Source organism: Mauremys reevesii, linkage group 4 (assembly GCF_016161935.1).
Source record: "Mauremys reevesii isolate NIE-2019 linkage group 4, ASM1616193v1, whole genome shotgun sequence".
Lineage (NCBI taxonomy): Eukaryota > Metazoa > Chordata > Testudines > Geoemydidae > Mauremys > Mauremys reevesii.
In genome coordinates, this window is record NC_052626.1 from 120,635,221 (window position 1) to 120,659,843 (window position 24,623).

At 51.7% G+C, this 24,623-nt stretch overlaps 1 protein-coding gene across 1 annotated transcript; it reads right to left on the minus strand.

The window, feature by feature from the left end:
• Positions 1-11,174: 11,174 nt before the first annotated feature.
• LOC120405163 (myb-related transcription factor, partner of profilin-like) lies at positions 11,175-22,789 on the minus strand. The gene is made up of 2 exons (XM_039538484.1): positions 22,273-22,789; positions 11,175-11,945 (listed from the first exon to the last, which is right to left on the minus strand). Exons 1-2 carry the CDS (start codon positions 22,769-22,771, stop codon positions 11,380-11,382), a joined length of 1,065 nt encoding a protein of 354 aa, XP_039394418.1. The 5' UTR covers positions 22,772-22,789; the 3' UTR covers positions 11,175-11,379.
• Positions 22,790-24,623: the final 1,834 nt, after the last annotated feature.

The following is a 24,623-nucleotide window of genomic DNA, read 5'->3' on the forward strand; positions in this document are numbered from 1 at the left end:
TCACCCATTCCTTGATTCTGGCAAACACAGGCTAGGGACACCATTCCAGCCCATCCTGGCTAATAGCCATTGATGGACCTATCCTCCATGAACTGTGAACCATGTGTCTGTGCAGCACGTGTCACTCTGCAGGGCTCCAGGGGCTACTGACAGATAATAACCCTAGTAGTCTCTTATGTGAAAGCAACAAAACCACTTCATAATGAATTTGGCGGATGTGTGTGGGGCTGATACCTGTCTGCCATATGCCCCCCCATGTATCACACACTCCCAGATGCCAGAGGCAGCATCATCAAGCTGGCGGTGTGTGTCTCCACAACTACCCTCTGGGGGATGGGCTCACATCTGCACCACTGCCCTTGCATCCGTACAAGCTGGCCCCCGCAGTTGGATGAACTGTATGCCAGCAGTGACTGCATGTTGTCTGACCTCCTGCATATAACATGGACCATCAAATTTCACCCAGTAAATCCTGCAGTGAGACTTTATCTTGTGGAAGAGCTAGCAGCGGTTCCTCAACTGCACTGATTCTTAAAGATTGTTGTGAAGTGAATGAATGCCACATGGAGCTCATATCCCAGTTAGGGAGCCACTGAGCTAGAGCAGTTCTGTTAGATCAGTGGTTCTCAAATGTTTCTTCTGGTGACCCCTTTCACATAGCAAGCCTCCAAGTGCGCCCTCCCCCCCATAAATTAAAAACACTTTTTAAATATATTTAACGCCATTATAAATGCTAGAGGCAGAGCGAGGTTTAGGATGGAGGCTGACAGCTCATGACCCCCCATGTAATAACCTTGCGACCCCCTGAGGGGTCCCGACCCCCAGTTTGAGAACCCCTATGTTAGAAAGATACCCACACTTGATTTAAAAACACCAAGTGAGGAGACTCCACCACAGCTCTAGGTGAGTTGTTCCAAAGATTAATTGTTCTCATTGTTAAAACGTGTGCCTCCTTTACAGCTTCACCTTCCAACCACTGGCTCTTGGGTCTTTGTGTGCTGGGTTGACCAGCCCTCTAGTGTCAGAAATCTCCCTATGCTGGCACTTACAGAAAGCAATCAAGTCACCTCTTAAACTTCTCTTCAGTAAACTAAATAGATAGAGCTCTAACTGTGATGCAGGTTTTCCAGACCTGGAATCTTCCTTGGAGCTCTTTGCTGATCCCTTTCCAATGTTTCAACATCCTTTTTGAAGGGTGAATGCAGTAAGGTCTCCCCAGAACTGTACTGAGACACACCTTCCCACTCCTGCTCATTATGCCCATGGACAAATCCCACAGTCATGTGATTCCTTTTAGCCACAGCATTGCTTTCACAGGTCTGGGTGCTCATGGTCTGCTGGTTTCCACCATGACCCTTAAGCCCTTTGCATTTGTCTAACTTCAGCTTCCAGACACTTAATCTTGTACTGCTTTTGCCTGCTATATTAAAGAGCCCTCTATCATCAGAAATCTACGGCCCATATTGGTTCTTATCCACTGGGATCAACAAAGCCATAGATAGGTGTCTAGGCTCCCTATGCAAAGAATGGGGAGAGCTAGGTGCCTTATGGTATGTCTACTCTGCAGTTAGACACCCCAGGCTGGCCCCTACCAGCTACATCAGGCTTGCTGGGCTGGGTTAAGGGGTTGTGTAATTGCGGAGCAGATGTTCTGGGACCCCCAATTCACAGGGTCCTGGAGCCTGGGCCCCAGCCCAAGCCCAAATGCCTACATCACAATGAACCAGCCCCTTTGCCCGAGGCAGCTGGCAGGGGCCAGCCGTGAGTGGCTAGCTATAGTGTAGACATACCCTTAGAATGCCATGCACACAAGCCAGCAGACTGGCCACCTATGCTAGCCCCCAGGCGATCTGAGGAAAAGGGGTGTGCTAAGCCCTGCCCCCTCTGGGAGTTTGGCATCTGAGTCCAGGCCGCAGGGAAGCACGTAGCCGTGCCAGCAATTCTCATCTAGGAACCAAGGGCGCCAGAACAGGGGGGCCAGGGTAAGTCACCGGAGGGATGGGGCGGAGAGGAGGGCCTCAGGGAGAAGAGGTGGAATGATGGCAGAAAGAGGCAGAGTGGGGGAGGGCCAGAGTAGGGGAGGGAAAAGGCAGAGTGGGGGTGGAGCCTTGGGGGAAGAGGCCAAGCAGGAGCGGGGCCTCAGGGCAGAGCATGAGTGGACCATGGGTGCGGGGCCACGGTCCAGCCACCAATGGCTCCCCACTTCTAGGGAGCTTCCAGTGCTCCTGCCAGGAACCCTCTGCTGGAGCCAGGCGTTTCTCGTGGGAATGTGCCAAGTGCCTGCCTCACGCTGGAGGAGGAGGTGGCCATCTTAGAACTTTTAGACCAGTGGCTGTAGAAGTCACCTAAGAGGTGTGGGAACCCCCTGTTCAAATCCTTTCTCCCCCTTCGGTGGAGGGAGGGAGGCAATTGACCTTGGGTTTCCCACATCCCAGATGAGTGCTCTGATCACTGGACTAACAGTGATCAGCACCACCTCCTGCTGACAGCTTTTGAATGGGGCCCAATCCATTAGGTGGTCTCTGAGCACGCCTCCCTGATCAGGCCCCACAGGAGAGTTAGGTGGAGAAGCACCTGTCTTCCCGTGGGTCATGGATAACACCGGGCCTTAGACGGGAGACCGACATCCAGATGCTTAGCCTTAGGCCTGGTCTACACTACAGGTAGGTTGACATAAGGCAACTTTATGTCAACCTAATTATGGCAGCGTACACACCACAGCCTTGCTCCCACCAATGTAAGTGCCCTACTACACCGACATAATGGCACCACCTCGAGAGGCGCATGGCTTATGTTGGTGTAGTTAGGGCGACACATTGTACACACTGCTTTACATCGGCTGTTGGCTGTCATTGCCAATTTCATGGCTCTATGCTGGAGCCGTGAAATTGACAAGAAAGCCCAGGCCAGTGGTGGGCTCCAGCTACCCCCCCCCATCCCAGCTCCCCTCTCCGAGCCAAGCTGCTGCCCATGCTCCCTGCTGGGAACCCGGCTGCCCCCAAGCTCCCAGACGGGCTGCTGCCTCCTGCCCCAGCTCCTTGCTCAGGGAGCCAAGAAGCCTGGGTGGCTGCCCCCTGCGGGTAGCTGAGAAGCCCAGGTGACTGCCCCCTGTTCCTAGTGAAGAGGGCCCAAATACAGAAGGGTATTTAGGCTCCAAACTTCCATTGAAATCAAATACCTTTGTGGATCTGGGCCCTCTTCACTTTCTCTTGGCTAAGTTAAATAGAGTGAACTCCCGGAGTCTCACTGTGAGGCAAGTTTTCCATACCTTAAAAAGGGTGAACCAAATGATCTGTCTAATTAGAAGCCTATTAGCCTGAGATTGATCCTGGGTAAAATAATTGTTGATATGGGACTCCATCAGTAAAGAGATGAAAGATAGAAATACTGGAGCCATACAGTGCCATAGAAAATAGATCTTGTCAAATGAACTTGATATCATTGTTTGACAAGTTAGTCTGGTCGCTAAGGTAATTGGATGGCCTATGGCATATGTCTTAGTACCACACAACAGTCAGCAGCATTCAAAATCAATATGGCCCATACTTAATAGATTCAAAAAGTGGCTACTGAGAAATCTCACAATCCAGTGATTGTTAATGGGGAATCAGCAATTAGTGGGGTCCCACAGGGTTTGGGTCTCAGCCCAATGCTAGTCAATACTTGTATCTATGATCTGAAAGAAAATACGAAATCACTGCAGATAAATTTTGCAGAAGACACATTAATGGAGAGGTAAATAGCGATGGAGCCAGATCAGTTCTACAGAACAAGGTGGATCACATGGTCAGCTGGGCTCATTTGAACAACATATGATTTCATACAGCCAAATGCAAGTCCCTAAATCTAGAAACAGGATGGGAAATGGTATCCTGGAATGCAGTGATTCTGGAAAGACCTTGGGATCCTGGGCCCAACTGACCATGAGCTCCCAGGCCTATGCTGTGGCTAAGAGGGGGTCACATGATTCTTGGCTGGATAAGCAGAGGAATGTAGAGTAGGAGCAGGGAGTGGAATTTGGCATTGGTGAGAGCAGGACTGGATACTATGTCCACATTTCTAAAGGGATGTTGACAAATTGGAACAAGTTCAGAGTAGAGCTACAAGAGTGACAAGTCAGAAAACTTGCCTTACTGTGAGAGACAGAAGAGCAGACAGTCTATTTACTGGACTGGAGAAAAGCTTAGGCGTTAACTTGATGCGCTATGAAGGAACTCCCATGGCTTCACTCCTGCTGTGATCAGGCATTCCCTGTAGATGGCTGCTCATAGGCTGCTGTTAGGTAAGTCTCAGTTCAGTGTTCAGGGAACAGCTGGCCACAGCAAAAAGCTATTGGAGCTCACAGGCCTGGTGCAAAATCAGTCCCAGTTGGCACAGGCCCCCTTGCTGGCAGCCTCAGCAGGGTGAGAGGTAATGTTGCTGTGCAGAATGAACCCCCAGATAAGGAAGGGGAGGCAGCATGTCTTGTGCAGTGCAGATTTGGGAGTTTCTAGCGCCTTTCAGCTGTGCCATCCAAGCTGTAAATCACCAAGACCACAATTTTGGGTAAGTTTAGATTCATGGATTCCAAGATCCATGGATCATTGTGATCATCTAGTCTGCCCATCCCTGTAACACAGGCCAGAGAACGGCCCCAAAGAATTCCTAGAGAAGAGCTGTTAGAAAAACATCCCTTCTTGATGTAAACATTGTCAGTGATGGAGAAGCCACCACACCCCTGCAGCAAATTGTTGCACTGGTTAATTATGCTGTTAAAAACGTACACCTATTTCCACCCTGAATTTGTCTAGCTTAAACTTGCAGACACTGGATTGTGTTATCCTTTCCTTTGCTAGATCAAAGAGCCCAGTCGTAAATAACTATGTATTTAGCAATTGTAATCAAGTCACTCCTTATGCTCATTGTTAAACTAAATATATTGAGCTTCTTGAGTCTATCAAGTTTGCTGGTCTGTGCTATGCAGGAAGTCAGACTAGATGATCACAGTGGTCCCTTCTGGCCTTGGAATCTAGGAAGTAGGCCAAATGAGTTAGTGGGGGTGGCTTCTGGGATGCTTGGGGCTTGTGCAGCAGGTTCCCTAGCTGCAAGCACCCACCAGGGCAGTTTCTGCTGGCACAAGGAAAGGGGAGAGCAGAAGGAAGAATAAACCCAGGCCTATGGAGGGATAGCTCAGTGGTTTGAGCATTGGCCTGCTAAACCCAGGATTCTGAGTTCAGTCCTTGAGAGGGCCATTTGAGGAACTGGGGTAAAAATCTGTCTAGGGATTGGTCCTGCTTTGAGCAGGGGGTTGGACTAGATGATCTCCTGAGGTCCCTTCCAACCCTGATATTCTATGATTGTGTCAGGCAGGCCTGTGCATGCCTCACATCTCTTGGGTAGCCTACAGTCCCTTCCATGACAGCAGGGTCCAGGCCAGAACATCAAGGGAACCTGCCTGTGGTGACTGTAAAAAGCTGGGGCTGTAGTGTCAGGCTCAGAGCCAGAGCCAGTCCTGTGGCCTGTCTGTGACCTTGCACAAGAAGCCCCTTTATGTCCATTACAGCCCAGCCCTGTCCACTGTGTTGGACAACCCAGCCCCGGAGTCTCCCGGGGCCTTTGCTCTCCATTGCACTCAAAGACACCGCAGAGGCAGTGGAGCAGAATCTTGGTCCCGGGACAGGTGTCCCACACTCCAGGGCTTTGTGCTCCCTCCACTACTTGCTGCTCAGTGTGTGCACCTGATGGCAGTACAGCCGCACATTACAGGCTTCCTGCGGCTGTACCAAAGGATGGGAAGAGGGGATGGCACCAAATCGGCAGTAGTGCCTAGGGTTCTCCGCTCCCAGCAGGTGAACAAGCAGGCAAGGGTTGGACCCCAGGAGCAGACAATGGGGGATTCTAGCTCACATGCAGGGCTGAACACAGGATCAAGACACAATCTGCTCCAATGACAAGGCCCTTGACTCAGTCTTTGTCCTCTTATGACTCACTGTAGCAAATGGGAATGGTCTGTGAGCACTAATGGGGCAGGCTGCCCTATTGCACAGGGGAGGGGACTGGTCCATAGCCAGGCCCCCAGCACTAGCACTAACCCTAGCACCGACATGCAGAGAACTGTTCTGCCCCAGGCGCATGGTGCAGCAGCCCAGAGTGCACACTGGCCACCCACAACAGGAGTTTCATTCCCACAGCTCCAATGTTTGCAAATGCAGGAATTGCAGAGTTTGAGTGACTCCCCAGCTGCCAGCATAGCCACACATGCAGGATGCCAGTGCTACAGGCATTGCCAGCACCTTCAGGACTGACAGGCAACCGCTCTCACTATCCAACAACCCCTCCGTGGGCTTGCTGCGGTCTCAGAGCTGATTGAGAAGGCTTGCCCATTACTGCCTTGCCTGTTACCAGCACCCTGCAGTACAAGAGAAGACTGCAGTGGGCCCAGCCAGGGGCTGTGTGTGGTGCAGGCCCAGTGCAGACATGCTACTGCACAGGAGACCCAGCTCCTCGGTCACCAGTGCTCTCCACTCCCCATGGGTGGTGGAACCCATGAGCCCAGCTCAGCAGCTCGGCCCCAGCAGGGCTGGAAGGCATCACCTTCTCTGGTTCCTGCTAGGGGCAGGAGGCCTGGGCCATGCTGAGCGCCAGCCCTGCAACCCCGTGTGAATTCCTGCTACCACCACAATAGAGCTAGTGAGGGACCCTGCCCTCTCCTGGCTGCCCCGTGCCTCTGGAAGGGCTGAAATGGGCACAGCTACCAGTTAGAAGCAGCCCTGGGGGGAAGGGGAGCCTGAGTCTTACAGCCCAGAGATTGGAGAAGGGGACTCCATGCTGCCCCAGCCCTCAGGAGCAGGAGACACTGCTCCACCACCCCACTGCAGCTCCCAGCAGGAGCAGAGCTGGTGCTAGGTTTGCCAACAGTTCCTTATTACAAGGGACACCCCTGATTTTTTCATCTCTTTAGATGAAAACTCATCTCAGGAGTTGCTGAGTGCTGCCCAAAGCAGGAAGAAATACCACCAGCTAATGCAGGTGAGTCCTGCTTAGTATTAATAATATGGGGAGGAGAGATGGGGCAGGAGGGCTCAGAAAACAGTCCCTTAATTTTGAAATACAATGTTGGCATCCCTGGAGCTGGGGTGGGGGCAGCTCTGCAGTCCAGGACCTGGTCAAAGCAGGCAGAGTTGAGGCCAGGGATGGAGCGCAGCAGTTGCTGGAGCCAAGCTGTTAGCAGTCCTCTGGAGACAGCTCCAGCACCAGCTCCCTGCCTTGCAGGCTCCCTGGTGGGTGCGAAAGGGGAGGCGCTGCTCGGTGGAGCAGCTCCAAGTGGGCCCCGGGCTGGCACAGCGCCCTTGAGGCTGCTCCCACTGCAGCCCTGTTTGCAGAGGATTCAGCTTTGAGCAGGAGTCTGCTGCACAGCCAGCTGCCCACACAGGACTCCCTGCCAGCTCCCTGCCCCCTCAGCCCTGGTGGGCACAGCACTGCCCCATGCTCCCTGCAGATTACCCAGCCACCCCAGGCAGTGGGGGAATGGACTGGGGGGGGGGTGTCTCCCCCCTTCCTCTAAAGGCTTCTTGCCACCAAGGCAACCAGCCCTAGCTCCTAGTTAGGGCTGATGGGGAAATGTTCCATCCAGTCTTTTCCCCAGATGGAAAATGGGTCCCTTTTCCCTCACAAGTTTTCAGTTTTGTCAAAAAAGTGAAACATCAAAAAAAATTTTAAAAATGGACAAAAAATGAAGTTTTCAGTGTTTGGCTGAAAATGTTTGGTTTGCCAATGAAAATCAAAATTTTCCACTGGGGGCAAGACCTGTTTTCCCAACCACTATTCTAACCCTCAATGAGCAAAAAATGGGCCAGTCAGGCCTTTGAAAAGCCCACTCTGCAGCTGGAGAAACTGAGGCACATAATTAAGCAACTTGGGTAAGGTCAGCCAGCAAGTCTCTGCCAATGCCAGGAGTCTCTCCTAAGTCCATTGCCTTAACCACAAGACCATCCTCCCCCAACATCTCACTGTGTGGGGGGCAGAAGCATTGACTGCAAAGAGGGGACAGTTCTAGCCCAAGGCCCAAATTTTAATAGTATTTAGGGGCCTAATACACTGATGTGCCCAGCCCAGAGCTCAGCCTCATCAACCCAGATGCTCACAGGTATTTAGGCTCCTAACTTCCATTGATGTCAGTTGAAGTAGGAGCCTAGATACCTTTGTGGATCTGGGCTATAGTCCATTACCTTTACCACTGCATTGTAACTCCAGCCAGTTCAGCACCATGCCTGTCAGCATAGCTACACCTAGTACTAGCACCTTCATTGCCAAAAGTGTGTGGGTGAGTGAGACTTGGTTCTGCCCTAGTGAAGAGCTGGGTGCCACTGGCTGCTCTGGCACACGATATTCTTGTCTGCACACTGGGGGGTGGGGTGATAGATGCCTGCTTCTAAAGCAGCCAGAGGAGGGCTTGGCCACTAGAAAGGGTTGTGAAGGTCACAGAAATGTTAGCAGCCAACAGAAAGTAACACTCCAACTCACAGCTTCCTGGCTCTCAGCCCAGAGCACCTCCTCTGGACTACAGGTGGGGGGGGGGGTCTCTCCTGCTACACAGAGTGCTGCTGCTTCAGGCAGGGAATATGGCAGCCCAGTGAGCCACAGGATCAGAAAACAAGCCCAAATCACTTACTAGTAGGGTTTTGGAACTACTCTTGGTACCAGACACTAGGTCTCAGAAGGATGCCTGTGTCAGCTGTTTCATGTTGATCCTACCTCCTGCTCAAAGCTGGCTGTGGACAAAACCCATTCTACAAAGGGGAAATAGGACTGATTTGTTAAAAGGTCAGTTTTTAGGTGGCCCCATCTCACAATATCTAATTTTACCAAGGACAGGGCTTGGGTCAGATCCGTCCTGAATGGAAAAATACAGGTGAGTTTTGACAGCAGGAAGTAATTAAGAGCTTGTAAAACAATAGAATAGTGGGAAACATGAACATGTACAACTCCACTGGCTTAGATCCTATTGGGCTGGAGGGAGTTGAAGGAATTAGCTAACAAACCTCTGACAATTACTGTCAAAGTGTCGGGAGACTGGAACAAGAAAATTCAGTAACATTTCAAAATGGGAAGAAATGCAATCCAGACCCAGCCAGTAAGTCTAAATTTCAGCCTTACCGAAGACATTAAAGGCAAAAGCCACCAAGGATGTAGATCAAGATTTTCACCCCTAATTATGTGGGGAGGGATTGGGGGGAGGGATAGCTCAGTAGTTTGAGCAGTGGCCTGCTAAACCCAGGGTTGTGAGTTCAATCCTTGAGGGGGCCATTTGGGGATTTAGTTGGGGATTAGTCCTGCTTTGAGCAGGGGGTTGGACTAGATGACCTCTTGAGGTCTCTTCCAACCCTAATGATCTATGAACATGCAATACCTCTCAGTCTCTGTTGAAGCAGATGGCAGTTGCTGGTTCCCAGCCCCTCTGAAAGGGAAGGCTCTTATTGGGGTGCTCAATGGTAGGGTCCCACAGGGGAACATTTTTGCCAACCAACCCATGTTCAGAACAAGATACAAACTGTTGGGGGAAGATCTCTGATTGCAATGCAGCAAGTACAGAAATAACTGCATTTAGTGGAGTGTCTGATAGGGTCCCCCAAAGATCTTATAAGCTGGTGAGTAAGCGAGAGTGTCCAACAGGGACTGAAGGAACTGGTGTTGGGTCCTTCTCTATCTCTTCCCCACTTCGCTGGGAGGTGGGAGGAAGCCTGCTAATCAGCTAAAGATGATAGGAGCTGACAATGCCTGGGAAGACAGGGAAATATTACTAAGGGCCCTGGAAAGGCTGCAAACATAATAGCCAATGTCATTTCGCACAGCTTCTGTGCAGAAAGGAAGCAATAACCCGCCCATGTGCAGGGCTCTGGGGCGCTGCCCCTGCAGTACATCCCTTTCCACAGTGGGCAGCACAGTCCCAGAGGGGGAGAGGCAACAGGGAGGGAAGTCAGAGAAAAGCAACACAACAAAGGGGTTGGAGTGCTGCTTTGGGTTAGATTCTACCACCCCACCCCAGCCCGAGTGAGAGTACCCTACTCCCCTAGTCCCACCGAAGGCCCTGGGACCCTTCCTACGATAGGGATGAGTAGCTCCCGAGTGTGGGCAGCAGTGGGAAAGCACTTATGGGGCTCTTCCAGCATGGACCAGGTAAGGATTCACTGTCAGACGCCTCATGCCCTGAGCCTGGGGGCCTGGCCTGGCTGGGATCAGGGGCCCTTCCCACCTTTCTGGAGAAACAGCAGAGAAGGACTGGCCCAGACGCTGTGCGTGCTCTCTCCCTGAACTGCGGTACTGCAGTCCCACTTAGAAGCATAGAATATCAGGGTTGGAAGGGACCTCAGGAGGTCATCTAGTCCAACCTTCTGCTCAAAGCAGGACCAATTCCCAACTAAATCATCCCAGCCAGGGCTTCGTCAAGCCTGACCTTTGAGGTTTTTAAGGAAGGAGATTCCACCACCTCCCTAGGTAACCCATTCCAGTGCTTCACCACCCTCCTAGTGAAATAGTGTTTCCTAATATCCAGCCTAGACCTCCCCCACTTCAGAACCCAGCGGAGCACAGTGAGGGCACAAGCCAGGCTGCCATCATGGAAAAGACTCTGCATTGCCCAGACATGGCAGCCTAGGCTGTTCATCTCAGAGTGTGTAGCACTTACCCCATCGCCAGGTGAAGGAGATTCTGGCCCAGGAGGAAGGGAGGGATGGGATTTAGTGTGAACAGGCATGTTAGTGTCACCCCAAGAGACTGACCTTCCCCCAACAGTTCCCCCATCTTCCCTCAATAGTGCTACAGTTCCAGAAGAACTTGCTGAAATGGATCACTCACGCAACCAACGGACACTGCTGAACATTTCTGGCTTCGTGCCCTCCAACCCAAGGATCCCCTCCTCCACTTTCCCTTCCCCCCAGCCCTAGTGACAGCCCAGTCTGAGAGGTGGCCACATCCCAGTTCCATGCAGAGCTCTGGGGACTCTTTTGGTGTCAGTGTGACAGGGCAGGGCTGCAGCAGAGGAGACACAGGAGGGACAGGCAGCAGAAGCAGAGAAGGCAACAAACGCACTTAAGTGTTTAGAAAGAAATGCGACGACCATGCCCCAGCTACTCTTACTGGAGTGCAGCTCCCTGCACAGGCCCTGCCTGGAACAGATACTGACGGGGGAGCACATGGCCAGTTCAGAGTTTTATTCAAGTAGGGAAAGTGGGGGAGAAGTGTGGGAGAACCATGTCCCCAACCCCAGATCTCTCTCCCGCTGGCTGAGGGGTGGTTCACGTCTCTGTTCCATGCAGCCCCTAAGCACTTCCCTCCCTGGGAGTGGGAGGTCCTACCCGCCCCCCCAACCCACGCTGCATGATGACCCGGCCTAATGGCCCCTCACTGCTTGGGGGTCACTTGCTGTCGGAGGTAGAGATCGCGGATCTCACAGAGGCTGCTGCTCACACTGCTGAGGGCCTTGGCGATGATGCGTAGGATAGAGGCAGTTTCCCTGCGGCTTTCCGTGTACTCCCTGCGGAAGGCTCGCATCTCCTGCACCAGCTGCTCATTGGACTGGAGAATCCGCTTCTCCACAGGGCTGAGATGGCCACTCTCCAGCCCCCCCTCCTGCAGTGCCACAGTTACAGGGGTCACGCTCTCACTTGCGTTACAGTCATTCAGGTGCTCTGCCTCTTGGTCAAAGATAATACTTGTGAAATCCGTGCCCAGGGGCTCCTGCTGCCCTCCCAGCTCGCTGATGGCGAGTTCGGTTTGCGAGGGATTCTGCGGGCTCCGGCTCCAGCCTTCACATGGATCGTCCGGCACATGGCCAGCACTCCTGAGGAGCCGCCTCTCTCCTCCCCGCGTCACTTGCTGATGGATAGTCTCAGTGGAAGGCGTATGGAATGGTTCTGGCTTCACGTCCACTGGCTCCTCCTTTACTGGCTCCTCCTTCACACCCGTCCCTGGCAAAGAGGATAGATCAGATCAGACTGGAAAGAGAAAGCAGGCAGCAGGCCAGAACCAGGGTCATCAACAGAGGGCGGCTTCCGACCTGGACATGGGCCACCAAGGAAAATACAGCCTGTGCTTTGGCTCTGGATAGCCAGGGTTACGTTTGAACCCCACCCCCACCAAAGCAAGACCAGAAAAACCTTCTGTCTCCCACTCTCCTCCAACAGGAGGGCCGGGGGTCAGCCACAGCACCGTCTTCCAGTCTCAGCTACCGTTAAATAAGGGGGGTAGCCATGTTAGTCTGGATCTGTAAAAAGCAACAAAGAGTCCTGTGGCACCTTATTTTTTCATTAAATAAGAGTTTCCAGTCCTCCCCGTTGCAGGGAGAGCCATATCCCAGGCCTGCCCCCCCTCCGCCAATTTCACCCCATGCCAGGACTGGCAGCATTGCATAGTGAAGCCATCTAGGCTACGTGGACAAGGACATACATGTAGTGGATTTAATTTTCCCCCCCATTCCAATTTTAGTATCTAGTACATGAACTCCCTTGTGAAGAAGCTAGAGATGCCACCCACTCCCCTCCCATACACAACACAAAAACTTGAGCCATTTAACAGCAATGTCCTGGGTGGATCAAGAAAACTACTAATCCACAAAGAGATTAGCTGAGGATCGTATACAATGGGCTACCATGAGTGCAAGCCTCCAGTAATGGAGATACCACAGAAGAGACTATTCCCACTTCTCTCCCACTAGTAGTTGTGGATGGTGGTTGTGGTGGGAGGGGGCACTCTGGTAAAGGGGTGGGTTAACGGTAGTAGTGGAAGGCTGGTACCGAAGGGGACAGAGGGAGACTACACTGTATGGTTTGTGGCAAGGATAAGGTATGTGCGTGCAGATGTATATGCAGGGATCGGTACATACTGTTTGTTAGGTGGCTTAACTTCATTTCCTTGTTTTTGTGTCAGGTATGTTGTGTGTGTAGCAACCTTAACTGCTTATCAGCAGAGCTGTGTGTATGAATTTCCTAGCATTTTTTAAGTGGTGTTGTGGGAGTGGAGGGTTACACACAAAGGGGGATGGAAGCAGTGGCATAGCCAGGTGGAGGGAACAGAGGGGGCGATTTAAAAAAGGCGCCACCCACTGTGGTGCTTTTACTCACCCAGCAGCGCTCTGGGTCTTCGGCGGCACCTCGGCGACAGGACCTTCACTCGCTCCACAGGTCTTCAGCGGCATTTCCTTCAGTGCTGCCGAAGACACCCGGAGCGAGTGAGGGCCCACTGCCGAAGTGCTGCCGAAGACCTGGAGAGCCGCTGGGTGAGTAAAAATTATAAAGGCGCCAAGATGCTCAGTGAGGGAGTGGCCGCTGCCCCGCTCCCACCCAGCCATGCTACTGGAGGGAGGAGAAACGAGAGCAGATTATATGGATGTTTGAAGTACAGCTGCTGAGAGAGAATACATTTTAAATCATTCAGCAGCTGCACATGAGCCCTTCCCATCTGTAGGATAGAATCTGACAGGAAAAATGTCATGGGGTCAGTCAATCTAGTCTGGGTGCACTGTGCACAAGCTTTCAGTTATAACGTGAACAAACAGCTAAAACTGTCATAGAATATCAGGGTTGGAAGGGACTTCAGGAGGTCATCTAGTCCAACCCCCTGCTCAAAGCAGGACCAATTCCCAACTAAATCATCCCAGCCAGGGCTTTGTCAAGCCTGACCTTAAAAACCTCTAAGGAAGGAGATTCCACCACCTCCCTAGGTAACCCATTCCAGTGCTTCACCACTCTCTGAGTGAAAAAGGTTTTCCTAATATCCAACCTAAACCTCCCCCACTGCAACCTGAGACCATTACTCCTTGTTCTGTCATCAGGTACCACTGAGAACAGTCTAGATCCATCCTCTTTGGAACCCCCTTTCAGGTAGTTGAAAGCAGCTATCAAATCCCCCCTCATTCTTCTCTTCTGCAGACTAAACAATCCCAGTTCCCTCAGCCTCTCCTCACAAGTCATGTGCTCCAGCCCCCAATCATTTTTGTTGCCCTCCGCTGGACTCTTCCTAATTTTTTCACATTCTTCTTGTAGTGTGGGGCCCAAAACTGGACACAGTACTCCAGATGAGGCCTCACCAATGTCGAATAGAGGGGAATGATCACGTTCCTTGATCTGCTGGCAATACCCCTACTTATACAGCCCAAAATGCCATTAGCCTTCTTGGCAATAAGGGCAAACTGCTGACTCATATTCAGCTTTTCGTCCACTGTAACCCCTAGGTCCTTTTCTGCGGAACTGCTTCCTAGACATTCAGTCCCTAGTCTGTAACAGTGAACGTGATTCTTCTGTCCTAAGTGCAGGACTCCTAAGTGTGTCCCTCCAACACACCTCCATATTCCATGCTGCACCAGCTGTACCCACGACCCACCCCTCTACATTTTGTGGAGCCAGACAGGGTTTATTGAAGAGACTGCATCAACAAAGTACCAAGGAAAAATTTCAACCAGAGCCTGAAAAAAATTTCCTCAGTAAAATATTTTGAGAGAGAAAAACCCACCACAGCACGACGAAGAACATTCCGGTGGCCTGAAAGTGACCCCATGTGAGCTGTCACACCAATGGCCCACCTGCTTTTCCAAGAGGGGGAAAAAAGCCTCACAAACCTATAACCCCGAAAACAGGAACATGGTCCCATTTTAGAATGTAACCCCAACAATGGAGCTTGACCTGAAAGCACTCTTTGAATGCCCTTCAGAAGTGTCAGCTAATTAAGGCCCCATTCTTGCAAGTCTTCACTAACATGGAGTCCTATGTTAAGCCCTCATCAAATCAATGGGCTTATGCAGGGTCTGTGCTAAAAGACTGCAGAGTGGCTGCCTAAGATCTCAGGGAGGTAGGGAGGCAGTTACCCCATGTCACAGAAAGGCAGAGAGCAGAGAAGTTAAGTGACTTGCCCAAGGCCAGAGAAGCAGTAAGGTGCTGTATAGCCAGCTGTAGAGCCGAATTCAGTGCTGGTGTAAACACACCATTCCATTGGCAGTGTTCCTGCCAATGCTGAATTTGGCCCATGAGTTACTATATATGCTCCTCTGCATCTAAGCACTAATAAAGTTATTGCAGAAAACTGAGCTGTCTGGATGGGTTTGTCTGACATGGGGCCAAGTGGCATTTCTGAAAGAAGTTGCCAGTTCTCACCATCCACAGCCCTTTGGCATTGCCAGCCCTGCAGAGGCCAAAATGGGAAGAGATTTTTCCATGTTAAGGACAGCTCCAAAGCTACACATGCAGAGAAAAGGAGGCCAGGTGAGCTCACTTACCCCTTCATAAGGGAGGAGTAAGGATATTTTAACCCAAGCAAAAGGAATACATCAGAGCAGGGTTGGCTCAGAAAACATCAGAGTGCTAAAAGGAAGGGGGGGCCAACTGACATCTTAGTGAGCAGTTCTGTATTCAAGAGCTGTGTGGGGCAGTCTGGCATCCCAGCTCCTCAGAAGTGCACATTATTGGTGACATGCAAGGGGCTACTTAGAGCACAGACTCGCTGAAGATCTGGGAGGAACTGAGGAATTATCAGACGAGAAAACCAAGTTTTCCAGAGAGGAAAGGAGCATAACCCAGCCAATCGCTGCTCAGCCAAGTTTCCTTCCCTAGGAAGCAATGAGGGCAGGGCAGGGGGTTGCCAGATAAGCTCTGGACCAATCTTCCCCCTCTCCCATTACTAACACTCCAGCACAGGTACCGACTTGCCAAAGTGCTGGGGGGTGCTTGACCCCCAGCTCTGTCCCAGGCCCCACACCCACTCCACCCCTTCCCTCCAGGCCCCACCTCTTCCCACCCCTGCTCCACCCAGTTCCAACCCCCGCAGCACACCGTGTCCTCACTCCTCCCCCTCCCTCTCAGTCTCCTGCACACCACAAAACATCTGTTCATGGTGGGTGGGAGGCACTGGGGGGGAGCTGATAGCGGGGCTGCCAGTGGGTGCTCATGCACTCCATTGACTTCCCTGCTCACCCTCCCACCCACTGGTACCAGGGACCCAGCCCTGACTCCTAACCGCTTGCCTCCATTCTCCTGCTCCTGCCCTTCAACATGCAGATGTGCATGGCCTCTCAGATGATAAAAAGCCATCTTGACCCCAACTCCCCACAAATTACTGCCCCACCCCCTCATTGAGAGCATGGTGCCTACAGCCACTGTCTGAAACTCCTCCCTAATTCCATTGAGTGCCCTCTCAAGCCAGCACCTGCCCCCTGCATTGTCCTGAAATGGCTCTTGCACGGTCTCCAACAGCTATTTCCTGGCCCGATTTCGGGGCCGGTGCCTTCGTGGCCCATTGGCTGCCTTTGACACAATCACCCCATCTCTTCTAAAACAAATCCTGTCAGCCCAGGGCTTTCATGAGTTAGTCCCTTTCTGGTTCTCCTAGAACCTCTCAGATTGCTCCATCAGTGCCCTCCCTTCTCCCTTCATCTGTCCTTATGCCCACCCCCCTACGGCCTCTACCCTGGCCTTGTCTCCGATGTTCTCAGCTGCAAACGTGGCTTTGGCTACTATCTCTATGCTGCTAACAGAGACAAGTGGGTGAGGGACTATCCTTTACTGGACCAAATACTGTTGGTGAGAGAGACAAGCATTCGGGCCACACAGAGCTCTTTTTCAGGCCTGGGAAAAGTACTCTGAGCATCATAGCTAAGGGCAAGGTAGAACACATTGTTTAACCTAAGTAGTTAACACAATGGTAAGGAACAGTTCAAAGTGAAGTGGCCTGTTAACACTCCTGCAGTCAGAGAACAAAAAAAGGGGGGGAGGGAGGGGGATTAGTGGGTTACAGATTGTTGTAATAAGCCATAAATCCAGTGTCTGTATTAAGGCCATGGCTATACTACCACTTATGTCTGCAAAACTGATGTCACTCAAGGGTGTGAATATTCCACCCCCAAGTGACATAAATTATACCGGCATAAGCACTAGTGTGCACAGCACTATGTCAGTGGGAGAGCTTCTCCTGCCAACAGAGCTACTGCTGCTCGTTGGGAGTGGGTTATGTCGACAGGAGAGCTCTCTCCCATCAGCAAAGAGCAGCTATAGGGAGACCTTACAGCAGTGCCACTGCAGCGGTAGAGCTGCACCGCTGTAGACTATGTCTACACTAGAGACTGTTAGCATGACTGTTAGCATCTAGCATAGTTATGCTCCCAGACTTGTCTTTTGACCGTGTTGTGCAGGTTTCCTTTGAGAATGAGGACTGAGAGATCAGCTATAGAGAGTTGCTTTGTGAAGTGTTCACCCACAGGTGGTAGAGTATTTGTCTCATTTTTCTGCGTGCATTAATTCCAGCATGTAGCGATTATCTCATTTCTCCTATGTAGTTGTTACTGGAGCATTTAGTGTGCTGGGTGAGGTACACCACATATTATGATGGGCACGTGTAGCACCCATGGATCCTAAAAGGTGTGCTGTGGGGGGTATTGATCATAAGTAGCTGTGGAGATATGGCTGCAGGTTTTGCATCTGCTGTTACAGCAGGATCAGATGCCACTTTGAGCAGGTGTTTGCTAGACTGTGGGGAGCTTGCTTCTGCTGATGAGCTGATAACTCACAGACCTACCTTGACTCCAAACATCTCCCTCTGATTCACAGACTCCAAGACCAGAAGGGACCATTGTGATCATCTGGTTTACGGCCTGCGTGATGCAGGAAATCAGAACTTCCCCCAAACAATTAGTGAAGCAGCTCTTTAAGAAAAAACACCCATCTTAATTAAAAAATGGTCAGTGATTGAGACTCCACCATGCCCCTTGTTCCAATGCTTAATTTACCAGTTACCCTCACTGTTACATTTACACCTTATTTCCAGTCTGCATTTGTCTAACCACAACTTCCAGCTGTTGGATTGTGTTAGACCTTCCTCTGCTAGACTGAAGAGTCCATTTTAAAATATTTTTCCCATGTAGGTATTTACAGACAGTGATCAAGTCACCCTTTCGTGTTCTCTTTGTTAAGCTAAATGGATTGGACTCCTTGCTTTTCTCACTATAAGGCTTGTTTCTAATCCTTTAATCATTCTCCCAGATCCTCTCTGAACCTTCTTCAATTTATCAGCATCCTCAGAATTAATCATAGAAGAATCGGCTTGGAAGAGACTTCAGGAGGTCATCTAGTACAAACCCCTGCCCAAAGCAGGACCAACACCAACTAAATAATCCCAGCCAGGGCTTTGTCAAGCTGGGCCTTAAAAACCACTAAGGAAGGAGATTTTTACCACCTCCCTAGGTAACCCATTCCAGTGCTTCTCCATCCTCCTAGTGAAATAGGGTTTCCTAATATCCAACCTAGATCTCCCCCACTGCAACTTGAGATCATTGCTTCTTGTGGTGTCATCTGTCACCACTGAGAACAGCCTAGCTCCATCCTCTCTGGAACCCCCCTTCGGGTAGTTGAAGGCTGCTATCAAATCCCCCCTCACTCTTCTCTTCTGCAGACTAAACAAGCCCAGTTCCCTCAGCCTCTCCTCATAAGTCATGTGCCCCAGCCCCCTGATCATTTTCGTTGCCCTCCGCTGGACTCTCTCCAATTTGTCCACATCCTTTCTATAGTGGGGGCCACGAAACTGGATGTAATACTCCAGATGCAACCTCACCAGTGCCAAATAGAGAGCAATAATCACTTCCCTCGATCTGCTGGCAATGATCCTACTAATGCAGCCCAATATGCTGTTAGCCTTCTTGGCAACAAGGGAACACTGCTGACTTATATCCAGCTTCTCGTCCACTGTAATCCCCAGGTCCTTTTCTGCAGAACTGCTGCTTAGCCAGTTGGTCCCTAGCCTATAGCTGTGCATGGGATTCTTCCTTCCTGCACTTGTCCTTGTTGAACCTCCTCAGATTTCTTTTGGCCCAATCCTCCAATTTGTCTAGGTCATTCTGGACTCTATCCCTACCCTCCAGCATATCTACCTCTTCCCCCCATCTTAGTGTCATCCGCGAACGTGCGGCAGGTGAAATCCATCCCATCATCCAAATCATTAATGAAGGTGTTGAACAAAACAGCTGCCAAATGAAATTTAACTTGGCCAAGTTGGGGCTCCTGCTCTTTCACTTCTCTAGCACAATGGACAGCATCTCTCAAGTCCTATGTTTTACTTGGCCACCTTCTTTGACTAGGCTGTGCCTAAGTTCTGCCACTTCTTCTTACATGAGACCTCCAAGATCCAGTCTTCCCATCCCCATGATGCCAAAAGTCTCATCTGAGTGAGGATCATCTAGTATTTTCCAACTTTCTCCCATGTTAGCCCTTCATCCCAGCAAGAATCCCTAAAGCCATCAATAACCATATCCTCCTTAGAGTGCCTCCTCAAAGCTCCCCAGCCATAATGCAGACACAGAACAGCCACGCAGACATAAGAACGGCCATACTGGGTCAGACCAAAGGTCCATCTAACCCAGTATCCTGTCTACCGACAGTGGCCAATGCCAGGTGCCCCAGAGGGAATGAACAGAACAGGTAATCATTGAGTGATCCATCCCGTCACCGATTCCCAGCTTCTGGCAAACAGAGGCTAGGGACACCATCCCTCCCCATCCTGGCTAATAGCCATTGATGGACCTATCTTCCATGAACTTATCTAGTTCTTTTTTGAACCCTGTTATAGTCTTGGCCTTCACAACATCCTCTGGCAAAGAGTTCCACAGGTTGACTGTGCATTGTGTGAAGAAATACTCCTGTGTGTTTGTTTTAAACCTGCTACCTATTAATTTCATTGGGAGACTCCTAGTTCTTGTGTTATGAGAAGGAGTAAGTAAATACGGAAGTATTATTTTCTCCACACCAGTCATGATTTTATAGACCTCTATCATACCCCCCTTTAGTCATCTCTTTTCTAAACTGAAAAGTCCCATTCTCATTAATCTCTTCACATATGGAAGCCATTCCATACCCCTAATCATTTTTGTTGCCCTTTTCTGAACCTTTTCCAATTCCAATATATCTTTTTTGAGATGTGGTGACCACATCTGTATGCTGTATTCAAGATGTGGGTGTACCGTGGATTTACATAGAGACAATATGATATTTTCTGTTTTATTACCTATCCCTTTCTTAATGATTCCCAACAGTCTGTTCACTTTTTTGATTGCAGCTGCACATTGAGTGGATGTTTTCAGAGAACTATCCACAATGACTCCAAGATCTCTTTCTTGAGTGGTAACAGCTAATTTAGACCCCATCATTGTATATGTATAGTTGGGATTATGTTTTCCAATGTGCATTACTTTGCATTTATCAACACTGAATTTCATCTGCCATTTTGTTGCCCAGTCACCCAGTTCTGAGAGATCCTTTTGTAACTCCTCGCAGTCTGCCTGGGACTTAACTATCTTGAGTAGTTTTCTATCATCTGCAAATTTTGCCACCTCCCTGTTTACCCTTTTCTTTTTTCCAGATCATTTATGAATATGTTGAATAGGACTCGGCCCAGTACAGACCCCTGGGGGACACCACTATTTACCTCTCTCCATTCTGAAAACTGACCTTTTATTCCTACCCTTTGATTCCTATATTTTAACCAGTTATCCATCCATGAGAGGACCTTCCCTCTTTCCTCTTATTCTATGACTTATTCTACTCCCCTCCCCAGTTTAGTGTCATCCGCAAACTTGCTAAGAGTGCAATTCATCCCATCATCCAGATCATTAATAAAGATGTTGAACAAAACTTGCCCAAGACTGACCCCTGAGGCATTCCGCTTGATACTGGCTGCCAACTAGACATCAAACCATTGATCACTACCCGTTGATCTCGACAATCTAGCCAGTTTATTGTCCATTCATCCAATCCATATTTCTTGAACTTTCTGGCAAGAATACTGTGGGACACTGTATCAAAAGCTTTGCTAAAGTCAAGATACCAGGGAGGACACAGGAGAGATCCAGAGGCTCTTGCTGAAGCTAAAAATAAAAGAGCAAAACTGCAATAGCTTAACAAAATTAAATAAATAAATAAAAATCCGAGTACCATGGAGGGAAGAGAGCCTGAAAGAAAGTACTCATGGGGAGGAAGAAATCTGAAAAGGAGCAGTGCTACAAGAGCCAGAGGAAGTAGTGAGAATAGCAAGACAGATGCGAGTTTGCAGAGTGATAGGGCAACAAAGCAGTGTGGCACTGGGCAGCAGCTGCTGAGGTATCATGTTCCCAAGCATGGAGGCAAGGCCCTCCCCACAGCTGTGTGCCAGCCACACCTAGATCACGGTGTTCTGTTCTGGTGCCTTTTGGAAGCAAAGATTTGCTTGTTAAGGCATAGTACAGCTAATCAGGAAATCTGCTTCTATTCCTGGCACTGCCAGACTGTTTGTGTGAGCTTGGACAAGTCAGTTCACCACCCATGCCTGAATTCCCCCCCCCTCTAAAATGGCCACAATACTGTGCTGTGACAGAGGCTTAATCCACTGATGTTGGAGGTGCTCTGATGCTATGATAAGCGCCATGAACTACAAACAACACCAGAAAGATACTGACCAAACAGAGAAATTGCACCCAAGCTCTATTAAATGCACCAGCTAGGGTGGGGCCCAAAGGAGAGACTGAGTGTCTGCATGTCAAGCTACTGTGCTAAATAGATTGGAGCCACAATGGGCTGAGGGGCTAGCCTCCCAAGCACCCACCTAACATCTCAGACGGGTATGTGCGGGGGCAGCTAGGGGCTCATGCTATGGCAGATACCCTGCATTTTTAGCACACTCCCTTGATCAGAGCTACTGCGAGCATGTCTCCTCAAACCAGGAATCCCCCCCTCCACCCCCGCGGGGAAGCGTAGCCAACCCAGTCTCTTGTAACATGGCCTCTCTGCTAAAGGATTTGGTAAAAAGCCCCAGAACCACGCAGCTCTTGTGTGATCTGCTCTCCGGGGTGCTGGGCGCAGGGACATGCCGCCGGCTTTGCCAGGCTGCATCACGCAGCTCTTCCAAACTCGAGCAATCTCAAGGCTACATCTCCCCAACCACGACCCCACGGGTTACACACTCTTGGGCATCAGAGACCTGCCTGGAACTGCCCTCCAGGCTGGCACCCCACAGACAAGCTGCTGCCGTGCGGCTGGGGGAGAGCCAGCCCCGGGGGTGACCCCCCACTAGCCAGCAGCAGGCGCGGGCTAGGCGGGCAGGGGAAGGAAGCCGGGGAGCCCCACGACCCACGCAGGGCAGCGGATCTCCGCGAGCGCTCAGGGGCTACCCCTCCAGGGCCGGGCCACAGCTGGGGCAGCCAGGGAAGCGGCCCCAGGCCAGGCAGCGCCGGGGAGGGGGGGACAGGGCCCGGCTCAGGGGCGCTGGCGCGGCCGGGCCTCCTTCACTCACCCTGCGGCGCGGGCACCTCGCCGGAGCCGGGCGGCGCGTCCAGCGGGCACACGCCGTGCAGGCCCCATTTCGGGCCGAGCTCGGGTTCGCGGGGCACGGCGCCGCGGGGAGCGGGGTAGCCGCGGACGTCGGGCGGCGCCTGGCGATCCTGGCGCTGCCGGGTGATCTTGTCGTTCGCCCGGCGGCGCAGGACGCGCCAGCGGTTCTTCACCTCGCCGATGTCGCGCTGGTTGCGGCCCGCCGCGTTGATCTTGTTGGTGATGCGCCACCAGATCTTCTGCTTCTCGTAGGCGTTCACGTTGGTGGAGCTGGCCCCGAAGAGCAGCTGCTCGTAGCGCAGCACCTCGCTCATCAGGATGTCGATCTCCTGCAGCGTGAAGTTGGGCTTGCGCTTGGGGATGCCGCGCCGGCCGGCCCTGGCCCCGGCCCCGGCCATGCTGCTCGCCGCTGCGCCCGCAGCCCGCGCCTCATGGCTCCGCGGGGCCCCGGAGCCGCCCATGCCGCGCGCGGGCCCGGCGCGGAGCTGGCAGCCGGCGGGACGGGCGGGAGGCCGGCCTTTGTCTGCGGCCGGGCGGGGAGCGGAGCGGAGCGGAGCGGGGCGGGCCAGGGGAGCGGCTCCTGCGCGGCGCCGCCGCCCCCTGCTGGAGGCTGCGGCCCGGCCGGCCGCGGGGACAAAGCCCGCGGGGTGGGGCCCGGACCCCCCAGGCCGTCGCCGGGCCTTGGGGCACCGATTTCTGCCCGGCTGCTGCCTGTTGGGCGCCCCGGGCCAGGGGCTCGCCCGGCCGCTGGGCTGGGGGTTGTCCGGGGGCGCCACACCGAGCCAAGGAACCAGCCCCGGACTAAGGGACGTGGAGCTTGTGGCTAGCCCATGGCCTTCAGGCAGGGTCAGCCTGTGTCCTGTGCTGCCCCCAGCAAACCCAGCTCCGCCTGGGCACTGTGTGATCCAGGGCTGGTGGGATGTCCGGCCAGCTGCTCAGTGCCAGCCCCAGTGGGCTCTCCAGACTTGCCTTATGGAGCAACTTGTGGCCCCACTTTGCAGCTAGGGACCCTGAGCCCAAAGAGTCCAGGCCAAACTTGTCAAAAGGGGCCTCTGGTGCAGGTAGCGGGTGCCTTGTTTTCAGGCTGGATTTTTTAGCTTGGCTGAGTGCCACCAGCTGCAGTGCAGGTCAGCAACTCAGTGAATCAGACCCAAGGGATCTCAGGTTGGCCACCTAAAATTTGAGGCACCCAACATCGGCTGCCATTTTTGAAAATATGGACCTTTGTGAGATGCCTAAAGCCATGCAGTGAATCAGTATCCATTCAATTAGGACACAGTTTGTTCCAGGTTGCCAGTCCCATACTTAATCCAGAATGTCCTGTAGGTAGGTTGCTTAACCTCTTGGAGCCTCTGCCTTTCTATCTGTGAAATGAGGATCATGCTCCTTACTCAACCCAGGTAGCAAGTAACAGACATATAGGCCACTTGTCACAACTTGAACTGCTGAGTAGGGCCTAGGAATTATTGTGGGGTGGGTCTCTGGCCTGTACTATCCAGGACAGATTAGATGATCACAATGGACTGTGGGGTGGGGTGTTGCATGAGGAGATTAGCTGGGTAACTAGGATTGGAACAGTCGATCTGTCTGGTGTTATGAAGTGTGTTGATTTTAGAGTACGGCGGGCTTAAAGATGTACATGTTGAACTCATGCATTTGCCTTTTTAACTCTATTTTGTAGGAAATAACAGCTGGATGCTTCTGTTCTTTGTTAGTTCACAGTAACACTGGAGATGAATTCCTAAGAGAGAGTTTTATCATCTGATGCTGATTTGTTCTGGTGATTTTTTGTATGTTTGTCTGCATTTTTGGAGGGAGAAAGTTAAGTTTGGGTGAGTGGTGTAGGTTGGGTAGTGCACAGGGCCAAAGGCTCCCAGCACAGACACTCTAGGTCTGTGCCCGGGGCCCCCGCCCTTGAAGCTGTGATTTAAAAACAAACAAACAAGAGTCTGATGTAAGGTAAGTTTCTAGCTCATTGTTTCAAAGAAAACCTTGAAAATATGAGCAGTGTGTAGCTAATGTACAATGCCTGCCGAAGTCTGTCATAGCCTGGATTAGTAACCAGGGCCGGCTCCAGACCCCAGCGCGCCAAGCGCGCGCTTGGGGCGGCATTTTGCCGGCAGGGCGGCAGGCGGCTCCAGCGGACCTTCTGCAGTCATGCCTGCAGGAGGTCCACCGGAGCCGCGGGACCAGTGGACCTTCCGCAGGCATGACTGCGGATTTGGGGTGCAGGCTGCCCCAGGGCTACAGTGGGGAGAGAGGACTCCCCCCAGCTCTCTCTCCCAACAGCAGCACCTGGGCTGTGTGGGGAGA